The sequence below is a fragment of the Ictidomys tridecemlineatus genome, chromosome 8 (genome assembly GCF_052094955.1).
Source record: "Ictidomys tridecemlineatus isolate mIctTri1 chromosome 8, mIctTri1.hap1, whole genome shotgun sequence".
NCBI lineage: Eukaryota > Metazoa > Chordata > Mammalia > Rodentia > Sciuridae > Ictidomys > Ictidomys tridecemlineatus.
Window position 1 is genome coordinate 16,732,703 of NC_135484.1, and position 18,850 is coordinate 16,751,552.

At 33.4% G+C, this 18,850-nt stretch overlaps 1 protein-coding gene across 7 annotated transcripts in view; it reads right to left on the minus strand.

Moving 5' to 3' along the window:
* Tab2 (TGF-beta activated kinase 1 (MAP3K7) binding protein 2) overlaps positions 1-18,850 on the minus strand; it is a 72,168-nt gene that overhangs the window by 26,425 nt on the left and 26,893 nt on the right. For 6 of the 7 annotated variants that reach the window (XR_013424789.1, XM_078018928.1, XM_078018929.1 and 3 more), the window contains 2 exons: positions 8,924-9,114; positions 1,455-2,952 (listed from right to left, as the gene is read on the minus strand). Coding sequence is in view for 6 of the 7 variants with exons in the window: in XM_078018928.1 (XP_077875054.1) it covers positions 1,455-2,952; positions 8,924-9,025 (1,600 nt within the window). In the remaining variant the exon portion in view is untranslated. Of the gene's footprint in view, positions 1-1,454; positions 2,953-8,923; positions 9,115-11,262; positions 11,478-18,850 lie in introns of those variants that run through there. The other variant, XM_021723897.3, reaches the window with a different exon arrangement.

Genomic DNA, 18,850 nt, shown 5'->3' on the forward strand with positions numbered 1-18,850 from the left:
CTGTATAGTAACAACACTATCACAGATGACCTCCACAATAGTTCTGTTTGACTACAGTGGAAAAATTCCTGACTGCAGTAGATTCAAGAGAGAATGGGTATAGAAAAATGGGGGATGGCATATTTAAGCATTTTCTTTTCACATTTGAGTTAAATATGAATAGCTTTGTTGATATAATTTATATCTGATTAAATGAAAATGTCTACTTGCTAATTTCCTTTGTCAAATTATCTTCATAAAAATTTTTCTCTTCATTAAATCATAGCAACTACCCAAATATAAGCAGCCTGCTGTTATGACAGAAGGGGAGAAGAAAAAAGACTTTGGGGAGAGAAAAGGAATAAATATCAGTAGAAGAAATAATAATATACTGAAATTCATGTAATGAAACAAAAAAGAGAAAAAAAAAAATGGTTCCAGTCAGTCACAGATATAAGGAAAATATAAGTTTGAACACAATTTCTAGTGTAATCAGAACAGGCTCCTCTAAGGGTAAATTCAGTAATAAAGTCAGTGTATTTAGAAGTTTTTAAAAGGATGAATGGTGCTAGGAGTAGTAGGGGCTGCATGCTGCATGGAGGTGACATCATAGTATTTTCCAACCAAAGTTAACACACAGAACAATTCACTGAGGATACAAGGATGACTAAGACATGTCTTTTCTTAAAAGATTCCCACTTAATCTACACACTTGCATCAACATTAAAAAAAAAAAAAAACACAACCTTTCTTATCTGAATAAATTTACATTTCCTACTGAAAATTAAGTAGCTTAAGGAGGTCATATAAAATATATGACAGATACTGTCTACTTGAATCAATATGGAAATAATCTAGTTTTATCTCAATATAAACTAGTCTTTTTCAGAAAAAGATAATCAAAACAGATTTAAAACCATCATCCTTATTCATAATTCCAATTAAAAAAATAATTAACTGACATTTAGGGAAACTTAAAGAGATAAGTATCAGGAACAAGATTCAGTTTTACTTTAGTTGAATTATTCTAGGACTCTGTAGCAATTTCGACCTTAATAGAAGAATTAAAATGTCCTATCAGTAAAATGAAGAAAATTATTTTCTTCAAGTATCTGATTAAAGAAGGTAAACCCAACTTATTTCTTATTAAAGTGTGTTTATAATTTATAGGTTTTTATTTGCATAAAATTTAAAGGAAAGTCAGTATCAGCACAGGTACAAGAAGAACTGAAAAGAAAAGTGTTATGGACATAAAGAAATAAATAATCTTTAGATTATTCTGAAGAGCTGATAACACTATCAAACTTCAAGTTATATGATAATAAAATTGAAATTTCTATGGATTACTTTCAAATGTTAAGATCAGCTGGGGCACCATTTAAAAGATGAAATAATGCTGATGCCCATTTCTGCTGTGGAATCAAATAAACAATAAACCTAGCATGAGAAATTACCCCTCCATTAGTTAATATTACCTTGTGTGTAGGCAGCATCATCAGATCCCATACTCAATTTCCGTGCTTCACTTATTCTATCCACATGTGCTAAGGTAGGGTCCGTGAGGTGCTGAATATTCTCTGTTTCTACATAATGATCAGGATGATTTAGAAGATTTGTAAGTTCAAAGGTAGGGGACACCACCCCTGGTGAGACTGCAGGGGGTTTATTGGGAGAAACTGTAATTTTGAAAGTATATTTGGTGTTGGGTTGGGTGACCACCACTCGAGGAGAAGTTGCAGAGTTATTGCCTATTGCTCGACTTTTAGGAGGGTGGTGATGAATGAACGCAGGACCCATGCTCACTTGCCCAGACATATTCCTAGAGGCAGCAGATGCCCCGGAGTTTGTGGATATGAAGACTGTGGGCTGATTCCGTATGCCCTGTTCATCTCCTGTGGTGGCATTAGCTGAAATATAGACCTTAGGTTGACTACGGGAGATCATCTCATCAGTATTTGGGGGACTGGCAGCTATGTAAACAGTGGGCTGATTTCTATTTAAGGTCTGGCTGTTGACTGAAGAGGAACTGCTGGAGGTTCGAGGTCCAGAAGAACGCAATTTTGAAGAATTGTTTCTTTGTGGGGGTTCAAGTTTGATTTCAATTTGGTTTTTTCGAGGTCCCGTTGAAATATTCTGAATGTTGTATTGACTATGGGTAGAAGATTGTGAGCTACCAGATGAATGAATTGTTGGCGGTTGTGGAGTAGTAGGTGAACTGATGGGCATATAGACATGAGAGGTCTGGTGGCCTTGCTGATTTGGCTGTTGGGCTGAGGTATGTGGCAAAGGATTAGATGCAGGATAAGTAGTCCAAGGAACAGGCTGTGAAGGTTGATAGGCTTGTTGAGGGTTCATGGGATTAAACTGAGATACCCAGCCAGAATGTTGCTGTGTCTGTCGAGTTGTACCACTAGTTGTAATGTAAGGCCTAATATAGATAGAATTTCCCTGTGGACTGTTAAGTACAGGTGGAGGTACACCATGTATGTGCAAAGATGTAGGAGTATTACGACCAGTCTGGATATTTGGGGCTAAAGTTACCATAATAGGATTAAATCTGGGAGTCTGTTGAGAAAGGTTAGATGTTCCTTTGCTGCCTAAGTGAAATCCAAGATGTGGTGCTGAATTTGAAGTACCAGATGTACTGGACATTCCAAAAACATTAAAGCCTTGAGGAACTTGAGCTGGTGCTGTCTGTGGCTCCTGCGGAAATAGTTCGTTACTCGACTGACCACCTTGAAGTTGTCCATCACTAATGCTGTGTGCTAGAGTCCTGCTTCCATTCATTCTATTTCCTTCTCTTCCATGATGGTAAACATTCTGTGACTGCAAGTCCAAATTGAGAGAAGTCATGTGATTGCGTAGACCAGAAATTCCAGAATCATCTGAAAAATTCAAGTCTCCTTCACCATACAGATACCTTGTACTCTCTTGAGAGAGAACAGCACAGCAGGCATCCAGGTTATTATTATTCTATAAAACAAAATAAAAACACTTTGATGTTAACAATTAGAAGTAATAAGACTGTCATTACCACAAAAATATTCTGAATAACAAGTTAATGATCAAAACAATTTTAATATATTTGAACTCTTTTGAGAATTATTTTTATGCAGATGGTTAAATTAAAAATTCTCATTAATGTAATGGAAAACTATTAATAGATGAAAGTGAATCAAATCGCTATTTCAGAAGCTATTTGGTATGGATTCAAGTTAACACAATAAAACTGTGTTAAAAATACTATTTTAATGTCAAATAAAATAATCAAGTTGAAGTCCGTAATGCTGTATAAATATTTTTTGAAAAGTTAAATGATATTTTATTAGTGTTTGCACATTCAAATGCTTATAAATCTTATAAACTAATGACTCTTTAACAAGTTATCTGTAGAATTTAAATTTTAAAAAAATATTTATATTTTTTTAGTTATAGGTGGACACAATATCTTTATTTTATTTTTATGTGGTACTGAGGATTGAACCCAGTGCCTCACAAATGCGAGGCGAAAGCCCTCCCTCTGAGCCACAATCCCAGCCCTTAGAATTTAAATTTTTTTTTTTTGAGAGGGGGGGGAGAGAGAGAGAGAGAGAGAATTTTATAATATTTATTTTTTAGTTTTTGGCGGACATAACATCTTTGTTTGTATGTGGTACTGAGGATCGAATCCAGGCCGCACGCATGCCAGGCGAGCGCTCTACTGCTTGAGCCACATCCCCAGCCCCTAGAATTTAAATGTTAAAAGTTCTAAAATTCATACCAATGTCATCAGTTCCTCCCATGCCTTCTCTTACTTTTGTAAAATATCTTTTTACATATGAAATATATGCACCATAAAAATCACTTCTACAGAAACAAATGAAACAAAACAAAAACAAATAGGCTGTTTTTAAAGACTCCTCCAAATAAAATGACTAAGAGTCATCATCCACAAGTATTTACTGAACACCTGCCATATGCACAGCAATGTTTGAGTCTGCAAAAAGACTCAATGACATATATGAACAACTCAAACAGGGAGTCAAATAATAGATTTTTGAAAAAGTAACACTGTTAATATGAATAAGTATGTGCATATTAATATTGAAGTTTAATACAAGTTAAAACTGTAGACTACTTTAAGAAAAGACAGGGACAATAAAGGAGGTATGGCCTGATGGTTTTCATAGGATATGCAGAATTGGATAAGGAAAGAAATGAATTATTGGTTAAGGGAATGGCATATGTAATGGAGGACATAAATGTAACAGTAATTAAAAATATGTTCCCAAACAAGGTGATTGGGACAGATCTGGCTGGAGTTAAAGGTTCATATTGGAAATTTTGTTAAATAAATAGTTGGAAAAGCAGACTAGGATTCAACAATGAAGGATTTTTGAAAAATGAGTCACATTAGAGTTTGACTTTTATTAAAAAAAATGGGGAGAGCTACTGGGAGAGCTACTGAATTAGAATGAAAAGAGAAATAAAGACACAAAGGGTCATTCTGTTGATATTTCAGATGAAAGGAAATGAAGACAGGATAATGAGTGTCTGATAATGGAATGAATCACATAAGACTAGTCAATGCAACTTGGACATAAGAGAAAAAAATTGAACGAGGACTATATCAGGAGCCTAAGAAAAAGTGGATAGTTTTAGATCTAAAGAAAATGAGGAACAAAGCAGTTCGATATGGGATAAAAATCACATAAGAAAGAACTGTATTAACAAGGCATTTTGAAATCTTGCTGAGAAATACTACAATCCACACAGTTTGAACAGGTAATATGAAAGTGGGCACTGGTCAACCTTTTTTTCCCCAACCTAGAACCAACAATTTAAATCTCTCATGCTACAAAAATTCTTTTAAGTCTTAAATTGATATATACTAGTTTTCCAAATAAAACTGAAAAGTTGACCACAATTTTGATCATCTGATTACTTATAATAATGAGACTTGAATTAATGTGCCTAACAGGGTTTTTTTTTGCTAACTTTACTGCTCTTTCTAATATATTCTTCTTACTAAGCAAAAGCTCAGAAACATAGAAATCTTATCTTTCCTTTACCTCTACTAAGTCATCATTGCCATTAGAATGAATATGGCAATAAAATAAAATGTATATTCCTACCAAATCCAATTTCACTCCCTTTGTGAATGCTTCCTACTTATATTTGCAAAGCCTTTTGCTTCAGTTCACTTGAGCTTTTAAAAATCCTTTTAATCCTTTTTAATTAATAATTATTCTATGTTCATATTAAAAAGCAATATTCTAATCCCAGCTCTACTATAATTCATGTGACTTTGTATTACTTATCCCCTAGAGAAATCAATTTCTTCGTAAATTCTTATGCAGTCAGCTTGATCCAGCTAATGACTATTAGCAGTTATGGATAACCACTATTTAGAAATATTATTTCCTTAGGAGTTGTAAAATGGTGGTACTGGTAAAATCCCAATTATAAAATGCATGCTTTTTATTAGCAGCAATTCTCTCTTGAAGACCTATCTTTTTAAACTGTTTGATTACTCTTCTTTTTGTACAGAAAAGGCAGTATATATATTTTTCAGAATAATTTTTAAAGTTGGTACCCTAGAAATCTCCAAAGATGATTAATATTTGTTTTTAGTTTTATTAAAAACTCCTACATCTTCATTATTTTGTTTTGATTGTGGCCATTACATTGCATCTTTGGGCTAGCAGAACAGCGTCACCTTGGCTTCTCTGTACAAACAACATGAACCTAGTTTTTTCGGCTTCCTTGCTTTCTGATAGAACAAGATCATGTCCTACTACTTATCTACTTCTCAAAGAAGTCTTGATTATTTTTGGTGGGAAACTGCAAAGAACTCTCTTTAAATGTATCAAAATGGGGTGGAGGGATGTGAGTTTTTAAATGTTTGAGAATCAAGCCAAGAGTGGTGGTACACTCCTGTAATAGAAGTGACTCAGGAGGCTGAGACAGGAGGTGGATCATAAGTTTGAGGCCAGCCTTGGCAATTTAATGAGACTCTCAGCAAGACTCTGTCTCAAAATAAAGAGGGCTAGAGATTTACTTCAGTACCTAGGTAAAGCGCTCCTAGGTTCAATCTCCTGTACTAAAAAAAAAAAAAAAAAAAAAAAGAAAGAGAAAAAGAGTAATCATCATTGTTCTTTTGTACACAGCCACAAATCTGCATTCTCTTCAAGATTACCAAAAAATTCTGAATCATTACTTCTAGTTCCCTTTTCATTTTTCCCCAAACTCCTGAATGAACAAAAATTATAGATAATATCAAAGACTACCCTATGATCAATCTTCTCCAACATTGATTCACTATTTTCCCAAATATGGAAGACCTGCATCCTAGCTGTACCCAGAGAGACCCTTTCCATCCCACTTTTGTCACATTTCTTGTTGTATTAGCTAAAAAGCAAATAACCTGGATGAATTAACTTGTTTTTTTAAAAATATTTTTTTTTAGTTGTAGATGGACACAATATTTTTATTTTACTTATTTATGTGGTACCAGGGATCAAACCCAGTGCCTCATGCATGCCACAACCCCAGTCCCATCAACTCACTTTTAAAAAGTGTGGTCTGTCTCACAAATAAGTTGCAAGCAAAATAGGTTTCATTTTAGTCCTCATTAGTAGTTGGGGAGTACACCAAATAGACCAGTGAGCTTTTGAGAAACTTCTGGGTGCCCAGAGGAAATCCAAATAATATTTTCTAACCGCTGGTAAAGTTGAAAACCATGCTTAATTATTTTTTAAAAAATAGGTTCCATTTACATAGATCAAAATAATAAAAAAAAAGATATGTTGAGAAGTCTTAGTCTTAACTCTATCCCCATCTGGTATGCCCTTCTTATCCTCTATTGTTAACCATCTTTTATTAATTTTGTTTTTAATTCAGTATTTCTGCAATCAGAGGCAAATATATATTTCGTTTATATTTATGCCCTGTTCTTGTCTATACAGAAGGACATTTGTTTTCTTAGTATGTCCTGAAGATCATACTCAGGTGTACATTATAGCTTGTCTTTGTTTTTTTTTTTTTTTATTTTTTTGTTTTAATTAGTTACACATGACAGTACAATGATCTTGATTATCATACACAGAGCTTTTCTTTGTATTCTTGAAAATATTTTAAGCAATTCTACAAAAAAATCTGTTTTACTCCCTGTTGATGTTATTTTAAACTCTCTACTGAGTATAGAAGTGTTCTAAATAGTTCTTTCAATATCGAGTCTAAGAAATTTTAAAGAATCTACAGCATTTTCTATTAATTTTTATTGACTTATTGGACATTCTCAGTGTAAATTTATTTTACTAAAAAATTGTTTTATTTGAAAAGTTAGAGATATTTGGGTTCTGGGGGGGTAGACAATCTTTCCCCACTATCTCTGTTCCTTCCTCATACCTTTGTTAACTTTTGACTATTTTCTTATTACTTCTTTTCCCCTCTTTTTTTAACTTTCATGTTCTATCCTGACAAATGTAAACTGATTCATTCACGAAATATTTATCAAGTCTTCTACTAATATTACTCCTTGTAGTATTAGCATGCTAACATGAGCACTCATTATGAATCAGGTCCAACATTATCATATTTAATTCTTTTTTTTTTTTTTTTTGGTACTGGGGATTGAATTCAGGGGTGCTTATCACTGAGCTACATCCTCAGCCCTTATATTTTATGTAAAGAAAGGGTCTCACTGAGTTGATTAGGGCCTCAGTAAGTTGCTGAGGGTGGTTCTGAATTCTCGATTCTCCTGCCTCAGCCTTCTGAGCTGCTGGGATTACAGGCATGCGCCACTACACCCAGCCTATCATATTTAATTGAATGTGAAGTTTTTATTCTCATGTACAGCTGAGGAAATGAAGGTCACAAAATGAGGTCCAGAGAGGTTAATTAAATTACTGCTAATAATTGCCAAACTTGAACTCAGGTCCATTTACTGCCAAAACATATGCTTTTAACCATTATACTCTAGAAATAAAGTCAGATAAATTTGGAAAATTCCATGAGCTCAGAATAATCAGCCATAGGGTATAGGCAGGAAGAAGTGATAAGACATCATTATGCTGCGGTACAAAAAGCCAGGATTCCAAATGCAGCATGCCCTAGAAAGAAAAAGGCAATTCATTTTGAAGGGCATGGAGAGCAATCAAAAGGTTTTAAGCAGGTAATACATGACAGAATCTGCATTTAGAAAGACAATTAGGCAGATATAAGAGAATGGACTGGAGACACCAAAAAGTGGGCTAGGCTAAAGGCAAGTAGACTAATTAAAAAGTACAGATAAATAGTGATAAGGGTATGAACAAAATTTATGTAGTCATCTGATATCAGGTACAGATTGAATAAAAATTTCAATCTTTAAAATCATTTGTCAAGAGTAATATGTCTGAAGGAGCCCCAATACTTTTTGATAAAAAGATTTCCAGTTTATTCAAATGGGAAGGCATACTATCACTAAACCTTCAAAATTACGGATTTCTAAAATTATGTATACTAAGAATACTGTAACAATTTATCACATTAATTGGAAAACTTACATATTAAATTAAAAGTATAAAAACAAATTTTTTCTTTAGAATTGAGAACTAAAGTCAAACTCAGTCATTTTACAATAAGAAAACAGAAGTACAAAGAGAGCCTTGCCCAATATGCATGGAGTGTCCAATTAGTATTAGAATCCAAGGTTTCTGACTCTCATAGCTACTAAAAATAGAAACATAATTAGTGTTTTACATTCAGAATTCATTTCATTCCTGCAACTAATCTATGAGACAGGTAGTATCCATATTACAGGTAGAGGACAGAGAACCTCATGTTGGCAAAGGCCACATGACTGTCACACACCAAAGTTCATTTCTTTTCATCACAGCACAATAACTTAGAAGAGTTTTCTTCTAATGTTTATAAAACACCAGATTTGTATTAATAAATTCAGAAATCATTGAACACTGACCTGTAACATGCACCTGGACACAACAACTTCAGGTACTTCAGGGAATTTTTGTCGCAGGTCATGCAAAACCTGAAAATCAATTTGGTGGCTTCCTTGGGCCATTCGTATATTGCCTGATCAGGAGTATCTGTACAGTAGGCAATTCTAGGCCTTAATGGAATTAGTAATCATCTCTTCTGTCCAAGCATTTTCTGTGAAAGAAAGAAAAAAAATTTTAAATGAGAACTGAGTATAGAATGAATATTATGTGGATTTAAAATTTCAGTACAAATGGGTATGTGCCTTAGCACCTACCAATATAAATGATAAAAATATTATTTTGGCCTAAAAAGCTTAACATACACTCTCTTTTCAGTATAATTTCTGATGGCAAACTTTTATATTGTTTATTTCTTTCATATTTGTATGCTCTATAATGGCCGTGGCAAAAGACATTCTATAAGAAATTATTGTCAGGATTGTCTTCCCTCATTTTTTAAAAGAAGAGCATGAAAAACTTTACTGATGTTTTTCTTAATGATTACAGAGAATAGCCTGAGATATAAAATATCATTTGTTCCACTTAAAACTCTTTAAAAAACCTGAAAAAATTGGGTTCTGTAAAAAACTTTCACATACTTTGTTCAAGGCTTAATAATCTATATCCAATAATACTTGATATTTTGGCTTTATTTTTCAGATATCCTTAAAGGCATAATCAACTCATTCTCAGGAGCTCAGCAATATTATTCCCTCTGTGTCTATTAAATCAGTATTTTTAAAAAATTCTAATACGTGGGCCTCAACCATAGAGTTTTTTATATAACTGGTCAGGGGGCAACCTGAGCATATGGATTTTTATAAGTTCCCTGGGTGATTCTAATGTATGTCCAAAGTTAAGAACTACCCCTTTATTTTCATTCCTAATGTAAATCATGATTAATTTTGAAAACCTCTTTGGGACATAAACAGGATACAGGTATATTAAACCTAAATAAAATATTAAAATACTTAAACCCATACTATTTGATTATTACTTAAAATAGACTTCATTTTAGGATAAATTTAACAAGACACAATCTCTTTAAAACTAATTTCTTATTTGTAGTTTTTCTCCTTTATCTTCATGAACAACTTTCAATTTTAGGAATGCAAGAATAAAGTCTCTTTTATTTATTATTGTGTACCTAGCACTTTATAGTCATCAGTCTAATATAGTAAAATAATTCCTGAGCCCTCAACAGAATAAAAACTCATTTAGCTATTATGCATAGTAAGTCTTTTAAGTTGATTATTATTTGATTAAATTTTACTTAATCCTTTTTAACTGATGTGACTTCAGTTCCGTTACATTTCATAGGTAAAATTATTGCCAATCCAAGTTATTTGCATTACAGATTTCTCAAAAGCATTTCTACATAAAAAACACACAAGCACAGGCAATTTTGGCACTCAAAGTAGTGTTTCTACAAATGAGCTAAAGGGGAAAAGAGTAATGCTGGAAACTGGTAAATGATATTTAACTTAAGGGGTAATTAACATGCTACAGAGCTGTTCATCTTAAGAAAGTCTCCTTTGACATCTTTCCAACTACCAGTCTACTTGTCTCATTTTGGGCTAAAGCTCCTCGGAATACCTATTTATACTTAAAATTTAGTCTTTATTCCTTCCTCTTAATCTCCTTTTTTAGGCTTACCCAATCAGGCTTTCAGGTCACGAAATAAGTTCTCACTTCTCATTTTAAAAGATCACTCCACAGTTTATGACCCAGTCAACTATTTCCTCATTCTCTGAACAATTTCTTCATTTGGCTTCTGAGATATGTACTGTTTTGGCTTTCCTTCTACCCACAGGTGGCTTCTTTTCAGTTTTTTTTTTTTTTTTTTTTGCCAGATCCTTCCTTTTCTGGCCATCTGCATACTGGTGGGCTAATGGAGTTCAGATATATGTCCAAAAATTCAACTTTTAATCTACCCCCCTTCCAAACCACCCTTTCCCAATCTTTTCCACTCCATTATTCACCTACTTGGTTTTTCTCTTATCCCATATCTAATCTAACATCAAGTCTTGTTGACTTTACTACACAAGGTATTTTGATCTGACTACTTTTCCTACCAGTTATTGCCCTTGCCCAAGCCATCATAATTCACCTAGTTTACACCCCTTCAAGTCTTCTAAATGGTCTCTTCTCTACCTTCATTTTCCCCCCTAACTCTCCTTTCTGTGCTCCCAGTCTTCCCCTAGTAAGCAGAGTAATCTCTGTGAAAAGTAAACCAGAACAATTACACCCTGTTAACTTTGATGTTATAATGCCTCTAACCAACTACCAACTCTCTAACTTCATTTACCACTTTTCTTACCTCTTCAGTTCCTAATGATCTTCTGGTGAATTCTCAAAGAAACCAATCAAACTCTTCCCTTTGGGCTTTTGGCTCTTCTGCCTGAAACATTCTTCCCTTACAGGGTTCCCTCTCTTAAATTCATTAAGATCTCTGATAAAATGTCACTTCTAGGCTGGTGCTGTGGCTCAGTAGCAGAGTGCTTGCCTTGCACATGTGAGGCACTGCGTTTGATCCTTAGTACCACATAAAAATAAACAAAATAAAGATATTGTGTTCATCTATAACTAAAAAATACAAAAAGATTTTTTTAAAAAAAGTCACTTCCTCAGAGACTGCTTTCCCCTGATCAATCTATCTAAAATATTGCCACACCTCTTTCCACCAAATTCTCATATTTTTTCTTTACTTATCACTATCTGGCATACATTTGATCCATTATCTATCTATCCCCCAAAATTTCTCCACAGAATCAAGGCCTTTAAAGTTTACTGCTGTATTTCCAGGATCTAGTTCATTCCTGTTTTACAAAAGATAACAATATTCATTGGATGAAATAAAGGTTTTACTATAGGTTCTTTAATATCGCAGTTTCTAATACATATTGCAAATGAAATTTGGAGAAAATAATTATTTTACACAATTTTAGGGAGAGGCAAATACATCCTCAGTCTAAATGAGGAATACCTTTACTTGAAAGAGGAACTGTGAAATTGTAATTTATTGCATTATTAAAACACTTTTAAAAAACTCTTACCATATGTTCTTGCCTTTCTAATATTACAGAGTACACAAAACAAGAAAATTATTCAAATTATTCAAACTGTACAACTGTACTTTATGTACACTTCCTGCTGTGACTCAATAGATTCTACTGAACCAACTCTTAAAGAAATAATATCTATAAACATTAGACAAAGTATCAAAAAACTACTTTAAGGCAGAAATATAAATAGAAAAAGAAAAGCAAGAATGTGGAAGAAGGGAACAACAGGAAGACCTTCCATTTTAAAATTGCTTTTAGCCAGAAAGTAAGAATCTAATTGGTTTGAGTAGCTAAAACCCAGACCGAAGACCTATAGTCTTTATTTGCCTGAAGAACCAAAGGGCAGACTTTGGCATGACCACAAAGACTCACTAAGAGCATAGTGATTACATCATGGAAAGGAAAATCAGAGAGATGAAGCCTCAAACTCTGTGAATACACTCTGTACATATACGTAATCTCTATACATATGTGAGACAGATTCCAAGCAACCAGGTTAAGCTTAAAAAAACTTATCTGAGATTCCAGTTTGTAGTGTGAGTTTAGTCTACTTAAATAAACCAAACATCAATATTCATTGGAGGAACAGAACCTGGAATCTCATGTCAATCATATTCTAATTATAATCTAAAACTGTTGCACAGAAGAAAGAGGAATAAAATGATCTATGCCCAAGATAAAAGGAAACCGATGGAGAATAAGTCCAAGGTGGTTCAGCTGCCTGAACTGACTTAAGGATTTTAAAACAATTGTTTTAACTATGCTCATGTATGTAAGAGCAAATATGCTTGGACTTCTCAGTAAAGAGAAGGAGGAAAAAGAGGAAGAGGGAGGAGAAGAGAGCAGAACCACCAAATGGAAATAAGATATCTGAAATAAAAAATTCACTGGATGGATATACCACAAATTAGAAATGATAGAAGAGTCAGTGACTTTTAAGGCAAAGCAATCTGAAGGATGGAGATTTTAATAAAAATTTGGATAATTATGACATTATTATTTACAATTGGGACTATCATCATCTATTTATTTGCCACTCACAGACTTAAAGAATATCCAGTTTAAGCACCTTTGTGCTGGGGATTCAAGTATTAGAGTCTATGTTCCTGCCCTTCAGACCACGGAAATTCCTGGATTCAAGTTTGATATAAATACAAATTTATAATTAAGGTAACTTTCTTAACTTGCTGTCCACCTCCTTCTGCTACCGAATTTGCTGCCTGCCATCTTTCTTTTTGTTATCCCAGCCATGGTTTTCATCTCTTTCACATCATTCAAAATCAGAGGTTAGAAGGTAACATGGTACATCAGGAAAAATTATAAAGAACAGAGAATAATAAAAGCAAGTGAGGATCAAATCATGAACTGCCTTATAGAGGGAATTAAAATTGGGGGTTTTAGCTGGGAGTAGTGGTACATAACTGCAGTCCCAGCTACTTGGAAGACTAAGGCAGGAGGATCCCAAGTCTGAGGCCAGTCTCTGACACTGTCTCAAAATAAAATAAAAAAAGGGAGTGGGTATGTAGCCGAGGAGTAAGTAGAGTGCTTGCTTAGCAGGCACAAAACTCTTAGTTCAATCTAGTACAGTAAAAATAAACAAAAATCTTGGGAGGTTTTATTTTAAGAACAATGGGAAGTTACTGAAATATTCGGGAAAGTAACATGGCTATAGTACTGAGGAAAGAGCAAATGAATATAAGAAAACCAGTTACAAAACTCTGCTATAGTCTACCCTGGAAAAGGTAGTAGTTTATATTGTAGAGATGCAATGGAGGCTGGGTAAAAAGAAGTATAAAAATTTAAAGGATATTCAGGAAGTAAATATTTATAGGGCTGAGGGCTCACTTGGATTGAACCCAAGGGCATATGTAAGCCCTTGGGTTCAATCCAAGTTTTTTTAAGCTTGGTAATGAATTGGATATCAGGATGAAGGAGCAGCATCAAGGTTGACTTCTCTATGAACTACAGAACAACAGAAAAGTCCAAGAATACAAAGAGAATTACAGGTTTGGTTTTCAATATGTGGAGTCTCAGGCTACCTTAAAATATCCAAAGAAAGATGTCTTAACGTGTTGGGAAATGAGGGTCTGGAGCTCAGAAGGTAAAGTCTCAGCTAAAGACAGAAATCTGAGAGGCATTTTTGGTGCTGGCATTAATTAAAACCCGAGTGCAGAAGAAACAATTCTATCATATCCTATAATTTAAGAACACATGAAGAAATATATTCTTGGTAGTATTATGGTTTAAAATATAACAGTCACTATCAATTTTTTTCATAAAGGCCAACATTCCTTCCATATTCAACAAACCTTAACATGTATAAATAATACTGATTTAAAGATATTTGAATAATTCATTGTTCAAAAATGTTTTAACATGATATTATATTGTAATGAAAACTTTAATAAAAATTTAAACCAGAAACACATAAAAATAATTTTAAAAGCCATATAATGCTACAAGGTATACTTATCAAGAAAACCTGTGGTTTCTTTGCCTCACATCTCTCCATCCAATACCTATTATGCAAAGGTAACCACTGAGTTATTTCTCCAAGTTCCTATATAAAATGATCAAAGAATTACTTCCCGAATTTTCAATTTTACACATTATATATGAATTTCTTACTATGGAAAATAAAGATTAGCGTTAACTCTGCCCATACCACTTGGATACACTATACTTCTCTACCTCTGTATCCTTCTGCCCAGTTACTTATTTCACAATTTTTGTTTAACCAGTATTCAGTGTTTATATTACTTTTTTGCCTATAAATATCACCAAGTAATTTCTCAGTCTATAATAAGGAAATGGACCATATATACCTTCAAGGTCCTTTCCCAAACTAGCATTTTGATTTTTAGTGAAAAACAAAAAACCAAAATATTAAAAAACAACAAAACACCCTGTAGAATATTAATCAAATATAGCCCAATCAAAAGCTGGATTTCTATCAAGCCAATAAAAGAATAGAACTCTCAAATTCTCATGAGGTGGAGGGAGGATGGGGAGAAAATGGAGAGGGGAGAAAGGAAAAGCATTTCTATTCTACAACTGAAGTTATAAATTCAGAGGAGATGTACTACTGTATAGTAAACAGACTACCTTGATAAGAGATTAAAAACAAATATCCACAACAATGTCCACAGAAATAAAGAAAACTTTGTCAAAGATTGAAGCTGATAATCTAAAATGAGGGGTGGGTAGAGAGAATAGGACAAAAAGAGGGAGGTAATTCCATCAAAATAGAGGAAAGATCAGCAGACAAAGGGGATCAAGGGAGAGGAAGAAAGGAATATGGGAAGAACTTTTGTATGTACACACGAGTACACCACAGTGAATCTCTCCATCAAGTACATCTACAAGGTACTAATTAAAAAATAAAACCATTGTACAAAGATCAGTAGAGTAAAGGGAAAGAAGTAGGGAGGGGGGGTTCTGGGGACAGAATTAGAGCAAATTATAGTCCATGCTTTTTTGATTATGTCAAAATGTATTCTAACGTTATATATAACTAAAAAGATAAATTAAAATATAAAATAAAAAGAACGTTACAAGAAAAAAAGTGTAAAGAAGTAAATATAGAGCTAAATAATAAATTACCACTTTTAAGCTTAAAAAGTAAAGGAAAAAAGACTGAAACTGACTGCCCCTGATCATTCTTTCCTTTCCCTCATACTCTAAGCCAGATAGTGGCTACCTTATGGACTGTTATGAGAATTAAATTAGTAACCCATGTAAGATAAAAAAAAAACAGCAATATCAAAAAGCACACAGTAAATACAGGTCAATAAAATAGTGATCCCATTATTTCATCCTATTTTGACAAAGCAAAGAGTTTCAAGGATTAGTGTGAATGCAGTGAAAGTGAACAGTATTACACCTGCCTGGCAGCAAAAAATATAAACTATGGCAGTAACTATTTATTTTAAATATTGTGTATTTTCACAAAGTAGAAATGCTACCCTGGCTGCTGAATGCAGAAGCTGACAGACTTCTTGAGGCCTTCCTTTCCTACATACATGGGATGGGTAACAAGTGTAACTGAGGAACTCTGAGAAACCTAGGTGAAAAAGCTCAAGATACTAGGTTGCACATGAATGCTAGAAAGGATCATAAATTGTGCCACAGGTATTTAATAGGAAGTCCCTGGGGACTGAGGGAGGGAGTGGGAGATACAGATACTTAAATGATACAGTTGAAGTACCAAGCAAGGTAACCAAATAGTGGACATATTTTGGAGATAATAAGCCACGTGTCTGGGTAGAATAAGACAGGAGGGACAAGAGGAAAGAAGGGGATTATGAAGAAGGTGTTGGGGTGGGGAATTGTTATGGAAGAAGATAAGCAATGAAGCCTTCATGTGTATGATGGTTTTTATTAAAGAAGACCTTGAATACCTTGAGATCTCTTGCCTCCTTCTGTATCCTAGGTATCTGTATATGAAAAATGGATGTTCGGTATATATTTGCTGCAATGAAACTCTAAATAAACATCAGAACTCATCTAGCTTTTAGAGACTTGAATACACTAGTACTATAGTTTTAATATTATTATGCAAAACTATATGCATATCATTTTATATTTGTTCCTTTCTTACATGGCATAATTCTAGTGGTACAAATTTTAATTATTCCAACAAAGAAAAATAGTTCATATTGAAAACAAAATAATATAATGAAGAAATATGCCAAATTCACTCCCCCAACTGTATTAGTTTCTCCCTCATTTTATGAATATGAAGGTAACATTTCAACATATCCTAAAATTAAATTCTGGTTTCCATTGTAACTACTAGAAATGATAATATTTTCTGTAAACCATGAAATCCTGAGTTACACAGGATTCTAGCAAGTTATCTTATAAAAGTTTATAATTTAAGAGGTTAGGAAAACACCTGCTGGCCACTAGACTCTTTGCTAGACTTCTTCTACTCATCAACACAATTTCACCTCTTACAACCAACCCATGATTATAAACAAAATTCTTCACATGAGTGATGTCAGTTCCAAAGCTGTGAGATCCCTTGCCTACTTCTGTATCCTAGGTACCTATATATGAAAAATGAATGTTCGGTATATATTTGCTGCAATGAAACTCTAAATAAACATCAGAATTTATCTAGCTTTTAGAGACTAGTAATAACAAGTAGTATCTATCTTCCCAAATGTAAAAGTTTTCTTCACCTTCAGCTGTAAGTTAGTTCTACACTGTTTTGAAATGATAAATTTGTTCTAATACAGTTGATATAGTAGAGAATAATTTGAGCATTAGGTGAATTTTGCTACAATTTCACTTGGGAGAATCACTAGGTAAACACAGAAAACCATATCTAACTGGAACAAGCTGCACACAAATCCATACAAAACAGGAACACGCCTCTAACATCTACCTACCAGCTACTTCATCAGCATGTTATAGATTACACATACCCAGTTATATCTTGTGTTACAACTTCCCTTCTGGTTTCAGAAAATCCTTTTTGGACTACTTCACAATAACTCATGAGCTACAACCCAGTGAGCTCACTTCTCATAAGTAAACTTCAAGTCTCCTTCAAGAAGAAGCATAATGTTTATTGTAGTATTTATGTAATTCCTAATCATTTAACATGAGTAAAACTGTATTATCATTTTCATTAAATTTCTTGTTTTTATTTTTAAAGTTCGCAGATGAAGATTTTGAGTGCTATAACCCTAATCTCCTTTTTTCAACAGGTACATGTCATTTTTGGTGGTATGTTTTTGCATGTTATAGTGATGTTCAGGAAGACATATGTTAAATTTTTAAAAGAATTGGCTATATGTCAAAATTCCTTTGATCTCAACAACTGTTAACACTACCATTCCCAAAATGTCCAGTGGGAAAACCACTTATCTGGTTATCGATATGATGCTAAAATTTCTTCACACTAATTACAATTTGTGTCTTCTGTGGATTGACTGACATTATCAAGACTGTAATGAGTTATTCTGAAATAATATCTTCATCATAAAAAGGATTGATATGCAGTGTATTATCGCCCATGCCAGTTAGATAACATTTGGTACACTACACATTTGATAAACCTTACAAGAATTTATAAATGTCATTAATTTAACCTAAAAAGTCAACACTTTTTATAGCAAATTACTAGAATTATATTTCTTGGAATATGATATAAAGGCAAAACACTTTCAAAAAATCTGTAATAGTTATTTTCTAAGGTAAAATGCAAGAATTTTAGCTGTAAAGTTAAAAATATAAAATTCAAACACTATCACCACTGAAGATAAAAGTAACAAAATTATAACTAATTTTTAGCATAAAGTTGATCAACAATACTTCTAACACTGAACCATGTTACATAGGCAAGCTGTTATTTGCAAAAATAAAATAATAGAAACATCAGTCGTCCAAATACTAACTACTTTAAGTTAGCTATTAGGTTCAGTTTTACTGTTATTTAAGACTGAAGAGACCCAAGGATTATGTTACCAAAAGTCAGATATCTCAACTTTATAATTCTAAAATGGGATAATTTATTTTAAGAGAAACTATAAGCATTAATAGCTAAAGTAACAAGATGATCCATACTACCACCTCTTAAAAACTTCCCCACAAAAAGTTTTCCAATTTTTTAATTTAATGCATTACTTCAAGACTATGAATGTTGACATTTCTTATGGATAAAAGACTAACCAGTTATAAGTTCTTCTAAAAGGAATGTACAAGTCAAACACACTTGGCAATTTATGTATTGTGGTTTTGTGGTGGGTGCTACCATTTTCTAAGGATTGAGAAAAGTGCAATAAATCTGAGATGACATAGTGTACAACTGACTACCTTGTGTGTATTTTCCTA